The 23,771-nt window shown below is 28.3% G+C and overlaps 3 protein-coding genes across 3 annotated transcripts; 1 reads left to right on the forward strand and 2 right to left on the reverse strand.

Moving 5' to 3' along the window:
- Positions 1-4,935: 4,935 nt before the first annotated feature.
- Positions 4,936-19,653, reverse strand: LOC135950200 (uncharacterized oxidoreductase YjmC). Its single transcript, XM_065499731.1, has 5 exons — positions 19,527-19,653; positions 18,760-19,073; positions 5,787-6,539; positions 5,501-5,703; positions 4,936-5,420 (listed from the first exon to the last, which is right to left on the reverse strand). Exons 2-5 carry the CDS (start codon positions 18,938-18,940, stop codon positions 5,262-5,264), a joined length of 1,296 nt encoding a protein of 431 aa, XP_065355803.1. The 5' UTR covers positions 18,941-19,073; positions 19,527-19,653; the 3' UTR covers positions 4,936-5,261.
- Targ1 (Terminal ADP-ribose protein glycohydrolase 1) lies at positions 19,102-22,983 on the forward strand. Its single transcript, XM_065499732.1, has 3 exons — positions 19,102-19,354; positions 22,310-22,626; positions 22,687-22,983. Exons 1-3 carry the CDS (start codon positions 19,243-19,245, stop codon positions 22,831-22,833), a joined length of 576 nt encoding a protein of 191 aa, XP_065355804.1. The 5' UTR covers positions 19,102-19,242; the 3' UTR covers positions 22,834-22,983.
- Positions 22,851-23,695, reverse strand: Targ3 (Terminal ADP-ribose protein glycohydrolase 3). The gene is made up of 3 exons (XM_065499733.1): positions 23,483-23,695; positions 23,251-23,425; positions 22,851-23,183 (listed from the first exon to the last, which is right to left on the reverse strand). Exons 1-3 carry the CDS (start codon positions 23,599-23,601, stop codon positions 23,028-23,030), a joined length of 450 nt encoding a protein of 149 aa, XP_065355805.1. The 5' UTR covers positions 23,602-23,695; the 3' UTR covers positions 22,851-23,027.
- Positions 23,696-23,771: the final 76 nt, after the last annotated feature.

A 23,771-nucleotide genomic window follows, 5' to 3' on the forward strand; every position in this document is an offset into this window, starting at 1 on the left:
CTTTGTATATATATAAATTATTTATGTTGAATTTTATTGGAAAACTAAACTTTTTAAAAGATTTATGCTAGTAAAAGTGATTTTCGGAAGTGGTCTCTATGGTAACTATACTAATTATGGACCGATCTTCGCAAAAACTTATTTTTGCTGAATTTGGTTTGGATATCTATATAACTAAGATATTTATGAGAGCTTAACTATTTTCAGATAGGGCAATCGTAAGGGGCCAGCAAAAATAATGGACCGATTATAACCAAAATTCAATAGGCTTCCTCCTTGGGGCAATAGAAGAGCTTGTACCTTATCGACTCAGAAAGTGATCCTGAGCAGATTGGTATACTTTAAGGTGGGTGTTGGGGCAATATTTCTCCACGCACTAACCCAATATACCCTCCCCACTATGCACAGTGGTTCCGCCCATAGGCCAAAAATAAATAAAACGATCACAAAATATTTAGACAAAATGCAAAAAAATTGTTTCTTAAATATACAATCTTTTTAATGGCAAACCGGTTTTTTCTGGAAATCTAACGGGACTTTTTAAATATAAAATTAAAGCATCAGCAAATATTCATTTGCAAAGTGCAGTTGGACGCTGGATGAATAATTCAAAGCAAAAGTGCATTTCAAAGCGGTCTTGCAATTGCTGTAGTCTACAAAATTAAATTATTTTCAATGGATTTTGAAGTTAAAGGTATGTATTTTATCTTTAGAAAATAATAAAACTAACTTGTGTTGTAATTATTGTGAAATTAATGTTTTAGTTAACCTATAAGTTTGTTACTTTTTTGTAAAACTTCATTATGTTTACTTAAAGTTTCAGTTGTGTTCCCCCAAGATTCCCCCGTATGTTTATTTTTCATTGTATTAATCTGATTCTTAAGATAATAAAAGTGCTGAAGTTCGTTGCGGAAATTTGCGGATGGGCGTGTAATCTGTAATATACTAACCCGCTCCACAGAGGGATGGCTTCATAAGGGATGGCGCTGCAAATTGGCACAGAGAATTATATGGACCAAACTAAGAAAAAAATAAAATTTTATCCAAGTAAAAGTCTAGAAATTTGGTACATATATTTTCTGAAACAAAAGAAGAACGTATGCTAAGTTTTATTAAAATGGGCCATGCCCACCGCATACCGCCCATGCAATCCAAATGCAATACATTTTTGGGCAAAAATTGAAATTTGGCACCGAGAATTATATGGACTAAATTAAGAAAAAAATTCAATTTTATCAAAATCGCCTACGCCCAACGCCCACTACCCATACAATCCAAATTGATTTTTTCGCATAAAATTGTTTATATCCAAGCAAAAGTCTAGAAATTTGGTACATACATTTACTGAAACCAAAAAGGAACGCATGTCGAGTTTCAATAAAATCGGTCACACCCACCGCCCACCACCCACGAAACACATACATAGATAAAATTTTTTTGGATATTTCGTTTATTATTCGACAAAAAATTTTAAGTTTTCATCCTGTTCCGAAAACTATTCTTTTTTTAATCGAAACAAGACACTCCCACCTTTCATTTTATTAAAAAAAGAGCTTGGGGGAAAGTGGGGCTACTTTTTTTTCTCCATGGAAAATCAAAAATACAATAATTATTAGAGACTTATAGATTTGGGCATATCTTCTTAACGGTTTATGGTATCCCGATAATTTTTTTTATTGATGTAGAAATGTTATATTTTTCAAATATGTTAAAAGTAAATGGTATTATTGGGAAAATTATACATATATAAACAACTGAATTGCGTGAAAATATAAGTAAATTTTTGCTTAACACCCTTGCATGGACTTTACTTCAATTTTTTAAAAATAAAATAATTTTTTTCTTAGAACTATAAGTGTACATTTCATCTTTACAAAACTGCATCATTTGATTGTTGAAATTAAGTGTTTGAAAAATTGACTTTTTGACAACAAAATTCCTCTGTGCGCCGTCTTATTTTTGCATCGGTACATAAAAATCTGATCCATGGAGCTGAGGTAAGTAATCATGTAGTAGTGTGAATAGGTGAATTATTGGAGGAAGCAGCTGAAGCGAAAAATAAGCATATAAAATAGTTTAGATTGCAACATACAAATACAGAACTTTTAAATAGCCTGTTTTAAGTTCAGATCCATTTATTTCTAGAGGACAAACTTACCAACAAAGAAAACAAGTAGTTTAAGTCAAGGAGTTTTAAATTTGATTAATATTTGATATATGTATAACAATGTATGTATAATAACATCATATTGCATTATATAACTTTTAATTTATTTCTTTTTTCAGTGTATAATTCAAATGAATTAAAATGTAATAAAAATTTACTAAAATTGTTTAAAACAAACGAATTTTCATACTGAAATATTTTATTTCAAAAATTCATAAAACAAATCTAAAAGCCAATTAACCCTTGAAAGATCAAAGGGCTACTGTGGCTACAGTTGTTAATATTTTTTCTTAAAAATTTGCAAGATTTAAGTTATTCCGGCATGCTATGAGTTGACAAATTTTGAAGACCCTAGCTTTTTTAGTTTTGGAGATATTGATTATTGACCGCTTCTTCATTTAACGGAAACCACTGTGCAGAGTGAACATATTCTGAAAAATTTATTATCCATTAATGTTCCAAATTTTCAACAGATATACATATATCTTCATGATCCTATAGGATCATATAATTTTCTTTTTTTCTTTTTTTTAACATAGAATTTGAATAGGAAAAATTAAAAAAAGGGAAAAAACTCCTGGGGAATTTTTTTCATAATTGGGCTGTATGTACATTTTTAGTTATAGAGAGAAAGATATAGATATTTTATTTTTCGCCGATTTGTAGGGGTATTCCAGATTTATGATAACTAATAGAAATTGTGCAATTTATCCAATAAATTGTGTCTAAAATAAACATTTATGCAATAACAGAGCTTCCAATTAATTCAATTTGAAACAAAATGGTTTAAAATGACCATACAGAGTCGTATTATAAAGAAGTGGTTACGCTTTTTTGAGCAAATATTTGCCATGTGTGATCCTACCTTTAGTTATATGGGACGAGATGAATGTTTTTGTTTATTTTTCATTATTCATATAGATATCGCAATAGTTTTAAATTTTATTCAATTAAAATTAAACTTATGAACCGAATGTTTTGAAATTTAAAGCAGAATTCTATTTTGATGTAGAGTATTACATGCTATTTTTGTTTTTAAATTTTCCATAAAAAGGGAGAAGCCCTGTAAAAACATACATACATATAAGTATTCTTAACGAATTAATTCATAGGCTTCATTCCTTGGTACTTCCCATATATTAAATGTATTTCATTAAGTACTACTTTTTTATAGAATTATTAGTTGTTGAATCATTAAATTTTTCTTGAACTCAAATCTATTTAGCTTTAGACAACTTTTCTTCATTTTAGAAATTGACTGTAGAAAAAATATGTCCATGATAAATTAGGAATAATCGTGAACTGAAAAATTTCAGAAACCGTGCCATACATGATACCTGAATTTCCCTTTCCGCACTTGAATGTCTTATGCCATTTTCTTTCATCAAAAATAAAAGTGAGGGTTATACCTGGGCATTTTTATTATCTAATTAAGGAATTTTTAAGATCTATCACTTCAAATATAGGCTAGTTCAATAAATATACGAAAAATAATGGGTGACTGGAATTCTATTCAACATTTGAGGAGCCGCAGAACAAAAGGCACTTCAAAAATTGTTTTTTTGGTATTTTTATAATATTTGTTGAAATCTTCTAGAAACAATCAAGTCAGCAATTTTTTTTAGTTTTTTTACTAAGTAAAATGGTTCTAAAAAAATTTGTACTTAATAAAACGTACAACACTAGTATAAAACGAAAAAAAAAACAAGGGCGTCATCAACAATCTTCATTGTCAAGGTCTATTTGTGAATATCATCTATTTAACTTACTATTATTAGGAATTAGAATATGGGAAGCCTAATTCATATTTATATTATTTGTAAATTAGACGAAATTTCAAATATTTTTATTATATACATATGTGTATTCTTATTATTACAAATTTATCATTTTATTAGTGTTAAATAGATGATATTTACAAATAGACCTTGACAATGAAGATTGCTGATGACGCCCTTGGCAGGGTAGAAAATGCATTCCAATTTGCCAATTGTCTAAAATTTTAGTATTCAGTGATATTCTTTGAATTATTACAAATAAATTATAATAAAAATGAACTTAAGCCTAATTAAAAATTTACTTTCAAATTATATTAATTTAAAATATTATCGTTAAAAAAAAAACTCATAAAAAACATATGTTTTTAACAAAACGTACTTTTTTTCTTTATTTTTTAACAAAATGTTCTTTTTTCGATATAGTTTTGAAATAAGGGGCAACATTTCTTTTCAGAAAAGAAAACTCCATTAGTTTATTTATGTTTTGTAAAACGATCGTAGTATCAATTTTTCCAATGCACTTTATTTTTAAAAGGTTGCAGTGAAAATATGGAAAAATTTAATTTACACTGGTAGTGGGACATGCTACAAAAAAGATTGTAAAGCACTGGTTTAGCTTATATATCAAGATTATGATGCAATATTATACAACATTTAACAAATGCTGAATTTTGCAGCGACTTCTTCGGCCTCACTGTACGATGTTTATCAAGCCATTTCTTGATAACCGTAGTGTTCAAAGAGTGTCAAAAGTGACATCAGATACTTAAAATACCACTTAGTAATAGAAATATTGCAGAAAATGTTTTCAAAAATTATATTCAGTTTGTCTATAAATCAGATTATTATGTCATTATCCTAATGGTGCCGCCCAATCTAAGTATATACAATACTGATATACAAAAGTCCTTTTTACTTGATTATCTACCTCAAAAGACGGAAACTTTCAGCATCTATAGAAATACTACAACAATAAAATTGCCAATTCAATTTTGTATTTTTAGCAAAACAATAAATTTAATTTTTTTGATATGTATTTTGATTTTCATCCACTAAAAAGTTAAAACTCATTAATTTTCTTAAAAAAATATACATATGTATGTAGTTATTATTATAATTTTCAAAAATGCCGTACAAAAGAATTCGTACTAAATTTAAAATATTAAAGTAATTAAAGTTAAAAATAATAATAAAAAAGAAATGCATAAATATATATTTTACATGCTAAAAAACGAAAAAAAAATACATAAAATTTAATTTAAACAGCAAAATAAAAATAATAAAATTTATGACTTTATGGTTGTTAATAAATTAAATTAAACAAAACTTAAAGGTTTGACATTGAAACGTTGAGATAAGCTTTCGCATGTTTGCAATTGATTTGGTAAATATTGAATGCCACCAACGGAATCGACAGCGTTCATGTTTATGGATTCCTTATCGCCAGCAACAAGTACAGGTTTTTCGGGATTAGTCTGAAAAATTAAAAAAAAGAAGTAAACAAATGATTAGAAAGTAAATAAATGTTTATTTTTTTGCTCGTAAATATACTTACAGGTTCACAACCACGCAAACGAGAATTGAAATCGGTCATTCTATCTTCGAAGTCGGGAGCAAAGCAATTGGGATCAACAGCAATAAATACTTGACCCAAATCAGCAGCAGAATTAGCACCAGCATGGGTCCACTTACGCACCTTGGTGGAGTAATTGGCACCAGACATGACGCCAGATAAGATATCTACCAAAGCACCCAAACCTAAGGCAACAAGTTTTTTATTTTATTAAAGCAATAAACTTGTAGCTACGATTTTTATTTTAAATTTTAAGAGTGAAACTTACCATAACCTTTGTAACCAGAATTGATTTCAGCACCGCCCAAGGGCATTAGGCAGCCAGTTTGGAAGGCTAGATCAGGATCGGTAGTCACAGCACCATTAGGATCTTGGGCCCAACCATGGGGCAAAGGTTCAGCCTTGCGACGTTGTATTTCAATTTTGCCAACGGCTACAGCTGTTGTGGCCATATCAAGCAAGAATTTGTCGTCCTTTACGGGAACACCCAAAGACAAGGGATTTGTGCCTAAGGCAGCCTCTTTGGAGCGGGTAGGTGCCATTAAGGGTGAGGTATTAGTCATAGACATGCCAACCAAACCTTCTTTCATGGCTCTCATGGGATACCAGCCAGCCATGCCGTAGTGATTGGAGCCCTTGGCACATACCCAACCGACACCAACTTGTTTAGCCTTTTTAATAGCCAAATCCATGCAGAAATTGCCCACAACAGCGCCAAGACCATTGTTACCATCCACCCAGGCGGTTGAAGGTGTCTCCTTGAGTACGGTGGGAAGGGCTGCACCATTTGTGGAGTTAATGCTCAAATCATTTAGGTACATCTCCAAACGGTTCATGCCATGACTGAAGTGACCGCGATAATCGGCTCCCACCAATAAATCGGCTTGTTGTTCAGCATGATCTTGTGGCACATTGACTGCTTTAAAACAATCGATCATAAAACGTCTGGATTCCTCCACCTTCACTAATTTTGGCTTGTCCCCAACTGACGACATATTTCTTTGTAATAAATTTAAAATATCTATAAAATATAAAAAATAGAACGGAATTAGAACACTTCCACTGAACGAACGAGCAGCCGGCGACTTGCGAAACTATTCACAGCAATTGTTCGCAAACAACTAACCAACAACTAAAATTTAAATCTATTACCAAACTAAATATTGTTAGAACAATTCCAGACAAATAGCTTTGAGCGGGATATAGAGATATCACTCATTCTCTAATTTAAGCGCTCAGCCACTCAAAGAGAACTAAGAAAAAAAGAGAATATTCTAGCTCAACGATCAACATTAAAATATCAGTTAGATATGGACAATAAATAAAAACAAAACAATAAAAAGCTTTTCGATTTTAAAATTCTTATCAGAATGTACAACAACAATACAAACATGTGCCAATAAAAAAGTTTGTTTGTTGTTTAGATCGCCAGCTAAATCGGCTATATATACAATTATATTGTGGTGGAAAAATATATTCTAAGTATACTCTATAAAGTACCAGTTTCTTTAGACATTTACGAATATGTATAAATAAAAACTCATAAAAAAAACAAATAATAATATTTTGATTATTTTGCTAGTAGCGTTCAGTTTGTCGTATCGTGAATAAGCCGGTAAACAAAGAGAATTTAAGCATATAGAATAGATACTAATGAATGTTCAACACACGCCCCATCATATATATGAACACACCACCCATTCACACCCCCCTCATTCTATCTATCTCTTGGTCCGTCAGCTGATACTGACCTTCATGTGTATCTTAAATTAATTGTTAATATTGGATAAGAATTGTAAATTAAATTTGGAATTTTGTTCTTGACATTGAACTTAAAACAATGTAAAAATAAATATTGGGCATGTAATAAATTTGTTCAGTTCATTAACCCATTAATTTTCTAATCAAATGTTGGAAATTGGTTTAAATATGTATTTAGAATTGGAAGCAAACAGAAAATGGAAATTCTTAGATTCCTCTCTAACATTTCAAATATTTCTTATACTGAGCATTTACGATAATTCTGTGATAATAAGGTGCGATTAGAATAGTGCGATTTCCAAAAAAAATTATTTATTTCTCAAATTATGCTATATGTATTTAAAACATACATACATACATATATGTAGGTATGTACATTTTTATGTACAAATTTGTTCCAAAAATATATTTTAAACTCTGAACTCGTCTTACGTCAATTGAATCAAAATAGGTAATTGTTTTTAAGATTTTCTTTAATTTAAAAAATAACATTATTGTGTTTATTTGACCCAGTTATAAAAAATGAATGTCAAATTTCATTATTGGACAATTCACAAAGTATGTTATAATATTATTGCTATAAAAGATTGGAATTATTTTCGGTATGACCACTATTTGTATTATTATTTGAAATACATAATTTTAAAACATAATTATCATTCACTTAAATTGGTAAATGGACAAAATTTTAAAATTTATTTTTTTTATATCATAAGATGGTTCTAAACATTTGTCGAAATAGTAACCGTTACCGCTAAGCTACTGTTACTCCTAAGAGCTCAACTACTGTTAACGGTAAAACATACCTCATCTGGTGACATCAAATCAGATTTCTATTATTTCCGATATGCCAGGGTATAGATGAGTAAGCTTTATTTATGAATTCAACTATAGCCTGACATCACATTAGCTCAGTACCACGGAGAAAACTTGCACCACTTTGTTTCGTTCATTGTAAAGATATGGTTTGAATGGCTACTTAGTGTTTACGAAAACTGATCGCTAACAGCTCCCCTTTAACGCAAATACTGGATTGATTGGCCCAGTCTACCTAAACCGCTTCTGCTTTGGACTGTCGGTTTTACTGGCAATGGAACGACTGATTCAGGCACCAGGAACGATGACTTAAGGCGGGATATTCTTGGATGGGTTAAGAGATAGATATGACTGTGCTTCGGACAGGACATTGAGTGAAGAGACTCAGACATTAACGCCGATGAAGAAATCATGGGATTGATGGACGGCAACTAGGAAATTAATAGGCTTTTGCGGTTATCACACAGAAACAGGAAGAGATGATTTTAGGATATCATAGTTATATCGAGTTATATTATGCAGACTCCCTTCGTGGGCGAAACCAAATGTCTGGAAGTTAATCTGAAAACGACGGAGCTAGTTATCTTCACTAGAAGATATGACATGGAGTGTTTCTTACCATCGAAACATGATTCTATATGATATCGGTTTCCGAATACGGACTCTCTAAATTCCGGCTATATATATAACAAAACAGCATACAAAATTTTCTTCTCCTTAACCCGACATTACCTCTGGCATCTAAATTGCCTAGTGTGAAAGGGGTCTTTCTTTGAATAAAATTCATTTATTGTTGAATTAATTCATAATAAAATTTATCCAAACATTGAATGATTCAATTTTTGTTAATTCAAATCTAATCCAAATGGAATGAAATTATGTATTTGTTTTTAAATCATTTACAAAATGATTTTTAAAATTTTTTCTAAAGCTTACATATGTATCTGTAATAGATTTCAATTGAGGAAAAATAAAATTGTTCAACATATTTTATTGAGCTATTTTTAGTGGATTTGAATTAAAGAAAACTTGAATAATTCAGAAATTAAGGAATTAATTCGTAATTAACTATTTAATTTGATTTAAGAATTATTGAATTATGAATTCATTCTTTAAAACCTTTGCTTAATATCCACTGGTGATGTTGCATATTGCAAGCTCTGAGGCCTTAAAGGTCACTGTATATGTCAGGAAGTCTATTACGTCCATCTCTTATCTGGCTATGTAATAGGGTATTCAATTAATCGGGTTTCTGGTTTAATCGGTTAATCGAGCAAATAATTAATCGAGGTTTAGATTTATTCGGTTAATAATCGGTTAATTTAAAATTATTCGATTAACCGAATAATTTCTATTTTCATTTTAAATTGAAAATAGAACAACGAATTTTGTGTACAAAAACATAAAAAACAGCAAATAAGTTATTTGAGATCATTTTTGTAAACATATCGCCTATTTGCTGCAACAACGTCATAACTCAAAATCCGTGTTTTATGAACTGAGTAATACAAAATATGAGCTGTTCTATAATCTTTCATATAGTTTCATCAGTTTTCAAAAAAGTCAATTATTTTTTGTTTGAGAGTGTTTTTGTTGTAAACATCAAAATAAAAATTCATGTTTTCTCGTATATTTGATAAGTAAAAATTTGGGTTAAATACAGATTAGAAAGATATTAACATCTACTATTTATACTTCTGAAATCGCATGATTTGTTGAAAATTTATTTAAGAAATAGTAAAATGTCATGAACTATTCAAAGACGTTTATCTCGAAACGACTTTTTTGAATTATGACGTTGTTGCAGCAAATGAGGGATGTGTGAGTTTTATAGGGTTTTAGTGAGGATTTAATAAAACTTTTCTTGGAAAAAAACTCTCTCGCTGATTGTATATGTTGGAGAAATCAAAAGCATGATAAAGAATATTCCTTTTTGGATTGTTTTAGATTTTGATTTATTTAATAGTTTCGTTTAGTTATGATAAAAGACTCATTTCAAAAAAAAAGTTTCGTCTATACATGTAAATACATACAAACAAAGTTTCAAATACATGTAAATTAAATATGTCAGTTGTTATATATACTCACTAATCATGTTTATTGGATGTTCAAAAATATCTAATTTTAATTTGAAATTTATATTTGAATTGAAACGGAAAAATAAATACAAACAAATTGTTTAAAGTGCAAAAAAAAGGAATTTCGGTTAATCGACACAAATTAATCGGTTTATTTGAAAATTGGCAATTTCAAATTATTCGAACAGTTAACCGTCCAAAATTAATCGGTTAACCGATTAACGGTTAATCGATTGAATACCCTACTATGTAAACACCAGATGCAGTGCCAGTCTTCATCTTCGATTTAATTTATAATTAATTACACTGTGCTCGAAATTGACAGTTTTTTCTGTCAAGAAGGGCACCCCGTGAGTTAAACTAATTCGGGTACGCTGAATTCAATGGTACTAACCGTTTTTTTTAGGTTAGCTCGTATTTTCGAGATATACCGTTGTTTCGAAAATAGAGGAGGTTGCACAACATATGTATATTCGTGAAATTCAAAAACGCTTTAGTTTCTTGAATAAACTGAAATTCCGCAATAAAATTACCTTTAAGTAAGGCTTAACACTTTTTTAATCTTCGCCAAAAAAAATAATTTTTTAGAAAAATTTCGAAATTTTTGCTTTTAAAACGGCGTTAAAAATTGGAAAATTCATATACGCTCTTAATTAATCAATTAATCACACATATAGAAAACGAAGTTCCAAATAAAACAGGCTCTAAATGATTAAAATCTGTCCACAACTTATAATTTTATTCACAAAAGATAATATACATAACTCGTAGTAATTAGCTACATCGTGCACCGTTTTCTATGTTTAGTACTGCAATAGTCCGCAATGCAGTGCCGTTTTTACAAAACGGCAAGATTCTGTAACTTTGCTGTTTGTTGTTGATTTTGAATCCATAAATTTCACTAGTGGAAAAGATAAGAAACATCTTAAGTCGAGATGAGAAAATATCTTAGTTTTTTTGTAATAAAACTAACTTTTTAAAACGATCCGTTTACACTAATCTGCTTCTTCTTACGAATATTAGTTTCTGAGCTATCATAAAAAAACAAATCAACTTATTTGCAGTTGTTGTTGATTTGTTTTTGACACAACAACTTAATTCGCAAAAACTGTTGAATTTATCGATAATTATTTTATTATTTATCCTTTGTATAATTCTTTGAGACAAATAATAAAGTTCTTCTAGGTCAAATAATAAAATATTGATCGATAAATTCAACAGTTTTTGGGCTGTCCTCAATAATTGGAAAATTCCACTTAAGTTGTTTTGTCAAAAGTTCACAGATATTATATATCAACGTATAGGAAATTGTGACTTCTTTTCAAAAATGTATAACATTTTTAAAAATTAAAAAATTTATAGAAGACTTTTTGTAAAAATGTGGGAAAAAATGTTAAAATGTTATTAGGCGATATTAGCTTGATCTTTTGTTTATAAAATCAAAAGTTGTAAACAGATTTTAATCATTTAGGGCTTGTTTTGTTTGGCGTAAGATCGTAGCTTCACTTTCCAATTTTTCATGACGTTTTAAAAAATAAAAATTTCAAAATTTTGCTAGAAATTAATTTTTTGTTTGCCAAAAAAATTTATATTTCTAAAACGACTGAGAGATTAACAACTTGTTAAGCCTTTTTTAAAAGTAATTTTATTGCGGAATTTCAGTTTTTTAATTTTTTACAATAAACAAAACCGTTTTTGAGTTACGCGAATATATGTTATGCAACTTCCTCCATTTTCGAAATAACGGTATAGCTCGAAAATACGAGCTAACCTAAAAAAACGGTTAGCACCACTGAATTCAGCGTACCCGAATTAGTTTAACCCACCGGGTACCCCGCTTGACAGTTTTTTCAACTAGCTCAATATTTAAATAATACTGCATTAAATTCTTTCTAATTTCATTCTCTCGGAATTCTTCCATATTATACCAATCGAAAGGCCTCTGTTTCTTCTTTTTAAATCAGTTTATGTTCAACTAAGATTTTTGTTATACTCGATAACACCTACCAGATTTGGGAATCTGGTAGGTGTTATCGGGGAAGTGATACAATTGATCACTTCCCAAATATTTTTTTGTCACACAGTGTTATTTAATGACGATAATTTTATTGTTGAAACTTAAACTATTAATGCATTCTTCAATATTTAATAGTTTTAATTAGAAAATAAAACTTTTTCACAATAAATCCATTACATTATTATCGTTTTATTTAATGCTTCTCAGAAACTGCAGTACACAGAAAGAAAATTCAATCCATACTATATATGTATATTTCATAATTTGATATAATTTTTCAAACTAAAATAATCAACTCTATTGTTTAACAATTATATGTAATGTATTTCATTCTAATAACTTTTTTAGATAATTTTCATAGGTTTTTAAAACAAAACACTTTTTTAATTTTCTTTAAAATTATATTGCTTTTACCAATAGAATTACAACTTTTTTATTTGACGCTTTATATTCAACTGAGAGATTTTTTTATTATTAATTTTTATAGACATTGACTGCTAACCAAATATGTAGAAAATATTAGTATTAAATTTCTTTTATATTACGTATATGTACATATTTTATTAGTTTTATATGTAATAGCTGTGTTCCTCCAGCTATTTTCGTTATATTTTTTATTTGTCGTTTTATTACCCTTGCGAAAATACGTATCATGTATGTTGTTGTGATTGTGCGAAAGCTCGCATTTTCGAAAGGGAAAAAATTAAATACATACTCTATTATTTTAACTGTCTCAGTTTTGACAGTTTTCATAAATAAATTTTAACATGCAGTATTTATTATTCCGAAAAATGTAATGAGGCATAAGGACATAGGACTGAATGTATTTAGTGATTTCAATATGGGAATACAGCTTTTATTTTAACTAGTAAACAGTGTTAAAATCGTATTGAATTACAAATAGAACAACATATCAAGGGACTATATTCAAAACCCTCTATCTTTGATTTTCACGAAAATTACTTTTTGATGGTAAAATGTTCAGTAAAACAGCCCTCATCTATGGTGTGAATTTCATAACGAACAAATTTTTTTTTTGCTGTTTTATTTGAATTTTTGTTATTTCTCTATCTTATACAATCAGTTTTTTTCGAATGCTAAACCCTATATCTTTTCAAATAATTAATTTTCAAATATTTTTTTGGAATAATTTCTTCTTGCAAGAGTTTTCTTCCTACTAATTTTTGCATGCTGAATATGAATTTTACATTTTTCAATCATTTATCAAAATAGCGAAAGCCGATTCTGAATTGAATTACCATGAATATATTTTATATTTTTGGAAAATATAAGGTCCATGGAATAAAAATAAATGGTTTAAGTTGGAATTTACTTAAAAAATACTTAATAATTTGTACAAATTATTACTGGAAGCTACGGGATTCCGTTTGTTTACTTTTAAAAACTTGTAACGAGAGAGCAAGATAATGTTAAAAGTGACAGTTCGTAGATAGAGAACATGATATTTTTTACTGTACATTGTTTGTCCAGTAAAAAATATCAACATGAAAAATATGTTTAAAACAAATTGTTGCAAATGTAAACAAAACAAAAAAGTTTAAAATTAACACAATTTATAAGTCTTGCAAAGAAAAGAAGTAAAATAACACAAAACAAACGTTTTAAATTGATTTATATAAAAATACAACTTATTTTTACAAATTGTTGTTTGCGTACTTTTTTGGATATTTTTTAGATTGAGAGTAAATGTATTTTTACTCTCTAAATTAAAGTTACTGGATAATTTTTACTGGAAAGTACGCGAACACACTTATTGTTTATTTTTTTTTACAAACTGACCACTAATATTAGACCCCTTTCACACTAGGCAATTTAGTTGCGCAAGTCTCTTGTGTTTGTAGATGCCAGAGGTATTGTCGGGTTAAGGAGAAGAAAATTTTACATGCTGTTTTGTTGTTGGGCAAGAGACTTGCGCAACTAAATTGCCTAGTGTGAAAGGGGTCTTAAATTAGCCGTTATCTTAAATAAATTACGTTAAAAAATGACAGATGGCATAAATGAAATCAAAATAATTTATTTTTTATTAAAATGCAAAACCCTCTATCTGATCATACATACACATTGAATATTTTTGAAAAGCAAAACCCTATATCTATCATAAAGTCCACAATAATGCAAAATTTTAAAAACAAATTAAATGTGAGATTCAGTAGTTGCTTTTAAAAAATATTGTAGAATACCGAATTTTAATAACTCAAGTAATGCGCGGAAAAAACTGTTTCTTGGCTCTCCTGAAAAGTTGTGTTTTTCAAGATAGAGGGTTTTGAATATAGTCCCTCGATATTAATATTCTGTGACAATATGTGTCAAAAAATACTCGTCCTAACGTTTTTATTTAATATGTCTCGTTAAACAGAGAACACGAAAACAAATTTACTTTTTTACTTTGTTTATATTTGTATTTTAACAAATATTCATAATTTTAATTAATTTTTTTTATAAACATATTTACCATTGAATAAACACATAGAAGGAAGGAGAGAGAAATATCAATGGAAAAATATTCTCTTTTCACACATACGGGTGATACAATAACAAAATACAGGCAATACATTATCATGAATTCTGTTTTTGACAACAGACTTAGGATTTTGGCTCTCAGTTAACTATCTAGTTGTCATCTATGATATTTACATTGTATAGTCGATGGATGCTCCCACGAAATGAGTATTGGTATTTCAGCAACTTTTCAGCAAAACAATAATAACATTTTTTCTATGAAGCCAAAATAATTAAAACTATATAAAGGACTATAGTTGTTGACAGCATCTTGCACTGTTTAGATGTAGTTTAAAGTTCATTTAGAGTTCTATAGCTGACATTATCTTAGAAATTTTGTATTAAAAAAATTAAGAAAAAACTCAGAAAATGATTTTAAGATGATCGGTATACTTTAAGATGGGTGTTCGACTATTTGGGCGTTACAAACACTATGGTGGCGTAGGGTATAAATACGCTTTTAGAAAGTGTTTTGTTTCCTCACTAAACCTTATATCGCAGTTTCGAATTACTTAATTCACCCAATTCTTCATTTAGAATTAAAAACTGTTAGCAGTTTATTCTATAAAGCCATTCAAAACAAATTCTTTAGCTTCATTCAAAGTTGTTTATTTGCTTATTATTGAATTAATTCATAAATTCATTCAACCTTTGAATGGTTAAATTTTTGTTAATTCAAATCTAATCCAAATTTAATGAATAAACAAAATTAATTTAAACAAATTGTCTAAAGCTTATTTGTACAGTAATTTTGACTTACCTGAACAATCAACTTTGCACGATATTTTGTGCAGGTAAGTTAAAAATGCAGTTAACCTCAATGCACTTACCTGCTCATTTATGCTGGTAAGTGCATTTACAGTTTACTGCCCAAAAAAGCAGCTAACGGCAAATAATTTACACGAAGCTTTGTGATTTTTCCGTCTAAAAATAACGTCAAATTGATATTTTAGCTACTTTTAAAATTATTAAGAAGTGTACAACATATTTTTTCATTCAAAATCGTACTTTTCTTATTTGTTTTTGTTTAATTTTGTATTAGGCAGCTAAATTAAATTTTTTTCATGAAAACCAGTTATAGCTTCCAAAAGTATTATGCACTTATCTTAAATGTGCAGGTATGAACAATGCACTTAAATTAACGAATTTATATGGAGTTTAGTAAATAAATATACAAAACACAAGTTTTGTGCACTTATATGCAAAATGCTCTTAAGTGAAAGGCAGGTAAGTCAAAACTACTGTAATAGATATAAATTAAAAAAAAAAATAAATCATTCAATAAATTTTATTAAGTAATTTTGTAATGGATTTAAATTAAAGAAAACTTGAATGATTCAATAAGATATTAATTTCATAAAGAATGAATTCCATACGTTTGAAGTGATAACGAATTAAGCCTATGAATTAATTCATAATAATTTTGTAATGGAATTGTTAAGAGATACAATTTAATTTTATATTGGAAATTGAATTTAGTATTGCTTCTCTTGAACCTTTGGTAAATGTCATTTATAGATGTTTTCAACAAAAATATAAAGATTAAACTTTCTTCGTTTTACTAGTAAGTTCCAAACCTTATAAATCTGTATATATTTATAAATGCTAAACTATAAATGCATTAAAAAACAACAGCATTACTGATAACTAAATTTCAATATTTAATTGTCTATTTCCCAAAAAATCTTTAAATGTTCTTTATATTCTTAAATATGATAGCGCGCTTCACAGCATGTGTCTATTGAAAGTTTTAAATTATATTTTGTTTTGATTTATAAAATCTTCCTTTTTTATCATTATTTTAATAAAATTTAATATAAACGTTAATTCTTTTGTATTTTACTGATAAGAATTTTAATGTGTTTTTGTTTACTTCACAGTTTCAAATCTAACGAATGATATCCTCAACTAATTATCTAACTAACCACTTTATTTAAACATGGACTACATCAAATTGATAATAATTTAAAAATATTTAATAGTTTTATAACGCGTGTGTGGAAATGTATAGAATTTTCAAAAAATAAAAACTAATTTTTTGAATAAATTTAAAATATGTATGTATGTTAATAACCCTTTAAAATGCATTCAGTTTACATTATTCCAGAAACTATGTAGAACAAAATAAACATACATATAGATTAAATAATAGCCTTGTTCTAGTGTTTTCCAGATTTTTTAAAAAATACCCAAAATTTAAAAATATTTTATTTATTAATTCTGACTTAAAACTAAAAATTTGAATAGTGCTAAAAAAGACCAAATATGTCCAAACATTTCTTTATTTCTAAATTTGAGCATTTATTGTGTATTATATCCGTTTCATAAATATCTAATTTTAAAACAAGCATTTCTCACTGTAGTTTTATGTTTTAGTATTGAGCATGACGAAAATAATACTATTAACAATTCTGTATTCAATTCAGATAATTTAACCACAATAGAATTCAAACTAAATAGAAAATAATGTTTGTATTTTGTTATAATATAAAGTTTAGAAATTGTTTTCAATTAGCACTTGTTTATTACATATTTATAATAAATATTTTGCATAAACAAATAAATAGTACCTTTTCTTAAAATTATGTTAACAAAATTTTGTGATTTAAATTCATTTCAAACTATTTTATTATTTAAATTAATTTAAACACGTTTTCATTGTATATACTTGTTTAAATAAATCAAACTTAATTGAAAATTCACCAACACTTTCATTTATTGTTATTATTAATTCCACTTAGATTTAATTAAGACAATTTAGGCATTTTTATTAAAAAGTGCCAAACTATTTATTTAAATTAATTGGACCATTTTTGAAAATATATGAACCGTGTGCCACAGTATCAAACAAAATCTTTTTAGTTTTTGCCAATATGAAAAGAATAGCGCCACAAGTCTCGTGTATATGAAAATCTATAAAAGCGTTTAAGTTTTTGTTTAATAATTAGCTTTAAATGGCTTCTAAAAGTTGGATAGTTCACCTTCTTAATAAAAAAATGTTTAGATATTATATAAATAAATAATTACACAGGGCAACAAAATCGAAAAAAATTTAGAGTCTTTTTAAACCACTACACAATTTTGATGCAGTATTTCAAATATGGTCCAAATTTTAAATTCTATGGAGAAGTTTTTTTAAGTAAAATTATGAATTTTTCATTTCTTTACGAATTTATTCTTTATAGAATTAATTTCTTTAATTCAAATTCATTACAAAATAGCTTAATAAAATTTATTGAATGATTAAATTTTTTCTTTAATTGCATATCTATTACAAAGTGGCTAATGTAAATTTTTAACAAAATATTTTGTAAATTATTAAAAGCAAACGAAAAACAAAACTGAATGCAGAAAAAATATTTTAATTCAATTTAAATAAGATTTGAATTAACAAAAATTGTATAGAATTTTATTATACAATCAATGAATTCTAAAAACTAAAAGCCTTTGAATGAAGCAAAATAATTTGTTTTGTTAGGAATGGTTTTATGGAATAGATTGTTGACATTTTTTAATTCTGAATTAAAATTTTAGTGAATAAGCTTATATTGAATTAATTAATTTAAAGCTCTGTGTGGTAGTCATTGAAAACGATTTATTTTTAATTATTAAAGTACAGTGAAGAGTTTTTCCCAAAACAAATTTGATATTACATTCAGATTTGTCACAATTGTGGTATATGAGTTCAGGTTTTATTAAAAATAATCTTTACATTTGACATTGAATTTACGTTAAGATTAAAATAGTTACATATACATACATAATTATTACTACTTCTTTTTTTATTTTAATAATAAAAAGAAACATTTAATCAATATAAAGTGACTAACAGCATAAATGGAACAAACACTATAAAAATATATGTATTAACGGTCACGCAAGGCAAAATATTTAAAATCTTAACACACGCTCGCACTCATGTACAGGTTCTAACAAACACAAACATAAATATGTACATATACGAAAAATAAACATAATTATTTATTTATATATAAATAAGTACATACTACTATATTGTTGTTTAAATTATTATGTAAACATGTACTTACCACATTTATTTGCGAGATCACTTGGTGACAATTGATTTGGAAAATTACTTTGAACAGATGAAAGTATTGCATAAAAACGTTTTTGATTTCTTAAACATTTTGTTAACAAGGAACGTTGAACGTTAAAAGCTACCGTTGGATTTGATGACTTCAAGGTGGTGAGTAATTTAAGGGATGCCATTTTATTAGACGTAATAAGTAATTCACCTTCTAGGCTACTGTATTATTGTTTCTTTTTTGTAATTTCCGCTTTCACAATCAGCTGATTTCCTTTTTGTTTTTTTTCGTACGTTCTTCACACTTTCTTCGTCTGTCTATTTTGACAACAGTCATTCACTCATTCGCTCAATAGCTTGCAGACTATAATATATTATTTTTCGCACACTTGGTTTATTTTGTTGTTGTTAATATTTTGTTCTAATTTTAAGCGAACAAATAAATTTTATTTTAAGAACAATATACAATCGACTGCAAATTAAATAAATGCTGTGTTTTAAAAATTTAATCAAATTAACAAACAATCACTTGATACAAAAGAATACAAATTGGCAAACTCTATTACAGAATTCGGAATTGATTGCAGCAGCTCTTAACCGTAAGTTACACTGAATTAGCATCAATCAATATATAAAAAACGCTTGCGTAAGTTTTATTTTATATAGTTTAAATTAATTCTAGAGTTATGACACGCTAGTGACCGAATGAACGAATGTGTGCTGTAATATTATAACTGTTAGTAAAACTAATAAAAAAATATTAAAATATACAAGTTGTCTCTAGCACTCCGCTCTGCTCCAAACGTTCTGCTGTGAACGCACCAACTAATTGAACTGTCTTGAACTGTACGCTATCGTTTCTAGTCAGAAAACGCTGGCAGAGTCTTGGTACTACTCTATTCTAACAATTTAGACGAAAAATACAAACATTCCATGTGTACTATAGTTTAGTGAAGTAACGTAATAACAACAAAAGTGAAATTCGCATATTTTCCTCATACATCTGAATGATTGTGTTTATAATTTTTTTTTGTTTTTGACCATTTTTGTTTGTTTATTTTTGTTTTTATATCGTTATCTCTCATTTCTTGTTGCTTCGGGACCTGCGCTGTAGTTTGTTGCTAATTTTCAAATAGTGTTGTAAATTTTATGCCGGTACGAGTGACTACTTTAGTTATAAACTTTATGGTTAACAGGTAGAATTTGCAATTAGAAAGTATGATTTATGGGTATTAGAAAAATCATTAACTTTGCATTTAGTTGAAGGGTTAGTCTTTTGACTAAGTATGGGTTTGTTTTTGTATAAAATAACAAAATATAAACAATAGGTATACAATATAGAAAACATTTTAATATACCTACTTATATTTTCCTTTTTAAAATCATCTAAATAAAATACATAATTTGTACCTATCTTAAGTAAGGTTAGGTTTATAATTCGTCCATGTTCTAGAAAACGTAGTATACACTAACGGTTTGAAAACGCAAAATTTCTGGCGTTTTCGTTTCAATTTTGAAGATAGAAAATTGTAAAAATCGGTCCATCCAAATGTCTTTCCGTAATTGCGCTAGAACGCTCATAAATACCTCGATTACGCTGCTATCTTGACCAAACTGAACACAGGTTAGTTTACCAATTATATTTGGTTGAAATCGGTTCACAATTAACAAGAGTTCCTATTCGAAAATTGTTTCTCTTGAATATTTATACCCTACACCACTTTTTCTTTATATGTTAAGAAAAAGTACACAGACAAAACAAATTCCTTGTAAATGGAATGATTTGATAATATTTAGAGATTTTTTTTCAATTCTGAGTTGTCATAGAAAAATTACATTTGAAATAACCGAATTTTTGTTACTACAGCTACGTCTACAACAGAAAAATTTATCTCTGTGACAAAAACAAAATGTTTCTTTAAAACAGGAAAATTTACTATTTTATTTGATCGACTTAACAAGTTTAAATTTTATGATCTAAAATGAATTATTAAGGCATAGAGAAACAACAAGAGCGGAAACTAGAAAAAATCTCAATGCTAAATTTTAATCCAAATAATCACACATACGAGTGTTGTTTTTGTGTTCACATTGTTTTATTTACTAATACATTCTCACCACTTAGGTTTTTGACAATTGAGTTAGGTCTTTGATAGGAGAGTTTCCGCTCTATGTATTAAGGTGCATAATATTAAAATTTCTAAGGATATTCATTCATATTTTGAGAATATTGTCCGTGTTTTGTAAATCGACTGATTTCAAAATATGAATATTTGACAAAATGATCCTCTGCAAATGACACGATTTGGAGAACACCAAAATATATGAATTCGTTTATAAACGATTTACGGAACACCAAAATATGTGAATTCGTTTATAAACGAAAACGGCATTCGGATTCGATGCACAAAACAGTGTTATCTTATATATAAACAAGCCACAGGTTTTTTTGTGGTACACTTTTAAGTATGTTATTGTCCACCAATATTGATGAAATAAAAGGTTTAAAAGGTACTTTTCTCTAGATATTCACAATATAAAAAATTGTTTCGAAATTGTTATAAAGCGTTTTAAATGTTGTCGAATTTCCACCACCGGCCGATCCTAGTAATCATAAATACACATAGATCGGAAACTCGACTGTCAAATACCTAACTCAGTTGTCAAAAACCTAAGTGGTGAGAATATATTAGTAAAAAAAAACTATGCGAAAACAAAAACAACACTAGTATGTGTAAATTTTTCGAGTAATTTTTTTGTTTGAGTTTTTTTTTTCTAGTGTCCGCTCTATGTATATTTTCTCTATGGTTATAATGACAATAATAGCGGTTAAAATTTTTAAGGTAAAAACTTATATATCATAATCAGACGAAACAAACATCATTTTTTTTTTGCATATTTTGGAAATTTGTTCTTTTTTTTTTGTAAAATCTTACCAACAATCTTACTTGTTATATTTATTTATAAAAAAAAAGATTGTTAAATTTTTTTTTAAAAAATTTAAAATTAAAAAAAAAAATAATAAAAATGTAAATATAATTTTGTGCTCATTTTTAGATTTTTTGCATTGGTATAAGCCCATATAAGGCATTCAATTTAATTAAGCCCACAGCTGGTGTAGGGTATCATGTCCGATTGTAGTTTCTTACTAGTTTATAGAATATACATGTGCAATTACTTTTAAAACATGTGCCTGTATCTATTCTATCATATACTTTTAAAACATGTGCCTGTATCTATTCTATCATATTACCAAAAAACAAGAGGCAAAACTATGTCACTGAACCTTTTCATTTAATAAAGATTTACCCACATTCACTGACCACACACAATTTATTTTTGTTGTTTGCTTTTTAAATTTTTATTGAATGCTGAGTGCAGTATTCTATAACATGGAGCTATATTGGAATGTATAAATTGTATAGTATGTACATCAGAGATGGAAAACAACACTTGCCAAAAAAAGCCTCTCTTCAATTTTAGTTTGCTGAACGAAAATTTGCATTTTGAAATTTTTGATATTTTATTTTTTTTTTACATTATTTCTATTCCAGCTAACAAACGCAACATGTCCTCATCGAACTATAAACTCACTGAGATCGAAGGTGATTTGTTTAGCGCTCCTAAAGAATATAGTTTAGCTCATTGTGTGGCTGCTGATCTTGGAATGGGAGCCGGTATTGCCGTAGTATTTAAACAAGTTTATGGTCAATTAGATGTTTTACGCTCACAAGATGTACAAACTGGCGGAGTAGCTGTGCTTAAAGATAATAAACGCTTTATTTACTATTTAGTAACCAAGGATCAAAGTTGGGATAAGCCAACATATGACAGCTTGAGATCATCTTTAAATGCCATGCGTGAGCATATGGTAATCTATATCAATTTAAAATTTCTTAAATAATCTATATGTATTATTTTTTTCTATAAGCGCTCTAATAATGTACACAAATTGGCTATACCAAGAATTGGTTGTGGCATTGACGGCCTTGAATGGGACAAAGTTAGCAGTGAATTGAATGGCGTATTTTCCAAAGAAGATTTGGAAATTGTTGTTTATAATTTTGTACCCAAGTAAATGAAATACAGCTTAAATCATATATGTATGAACACAAATTTACTTTGTAATACAGTTATTAGAATACATTTTTTTCTTAAATAAAATGCATATTCCTACTTTGTAAGTAGGTATATAAGGAATAATAAAACAAAAAACAATACAAATTAACATTGTAATTTTTAAATTACCAATTTTCTTATTTATAAACTCATCTATCCCGATGTTGGAGGAACATAGTTGTAAACGACAATGGTTATTAAATCATTGCAAAAGATTTCTTCAATCAAATCTTTAACCTTGGGCCAAACTAGACCATCCAAGCCACAGCCAATTCTAGGCATGGCTAATTTCGTAACGTTGTGTTTCAACTGCAACATGCAAAATAACAAATACAGTATTTATCTAGTCTTTTTTACAAAACGTTTCTTGACTTACCATATGCTCCCTCATAGCACTCAGAGAACTGTGCAACGTCTGATAGGTTGGTTTGCCGTAACTGCTTTGTTTTGTTACCAAATTGTATACGAAACGTGAGTTGTCGGTCAAGACAGCTACGCCTCCAGGTTTTGCGTTTTGCTGCTGAAGCACATGAACACGACCAAATTTGTTGCTAAAAAGATATAAATTTTATTATCAAAGAAATCACACGTTTATCCTTTTAGTCTACCGAAATTTGACGGCAATTCCTTTTCCCATTTTTAAATCTGCGGCCACACAGTGCGCCATAGAAAAACTTTCATCTGCGGTGAATAAATCTCCACTTATTTCTTTTACAGTACAATTCATTTTAAATTGAAAACAATTGAAGCTTTTTGCAATATTTAAATTGCAATTATTTTTTCATTTGGTGCCAAAATAGTGGAAGGATTACCAGACTGCACTAAAATTATTAGATTTGCATGTACAACTGACAACACGTAGATATAATAGTTTTATTCAATAACTATCAAGTTTTA

Source organism: Calliphora vicina, chromosome 2, assembly GCF_958450345.1.
Source record: "Calliphora vicina chromosome 2, idCalVici1.1, whole genome shotgun sequence".
Lineage (NCBI taxonomy): Eukaryota > Metazoa > Arthropoda > Insecta > Diptera > Calliphoridae > Calliphora > Calliphora vicina.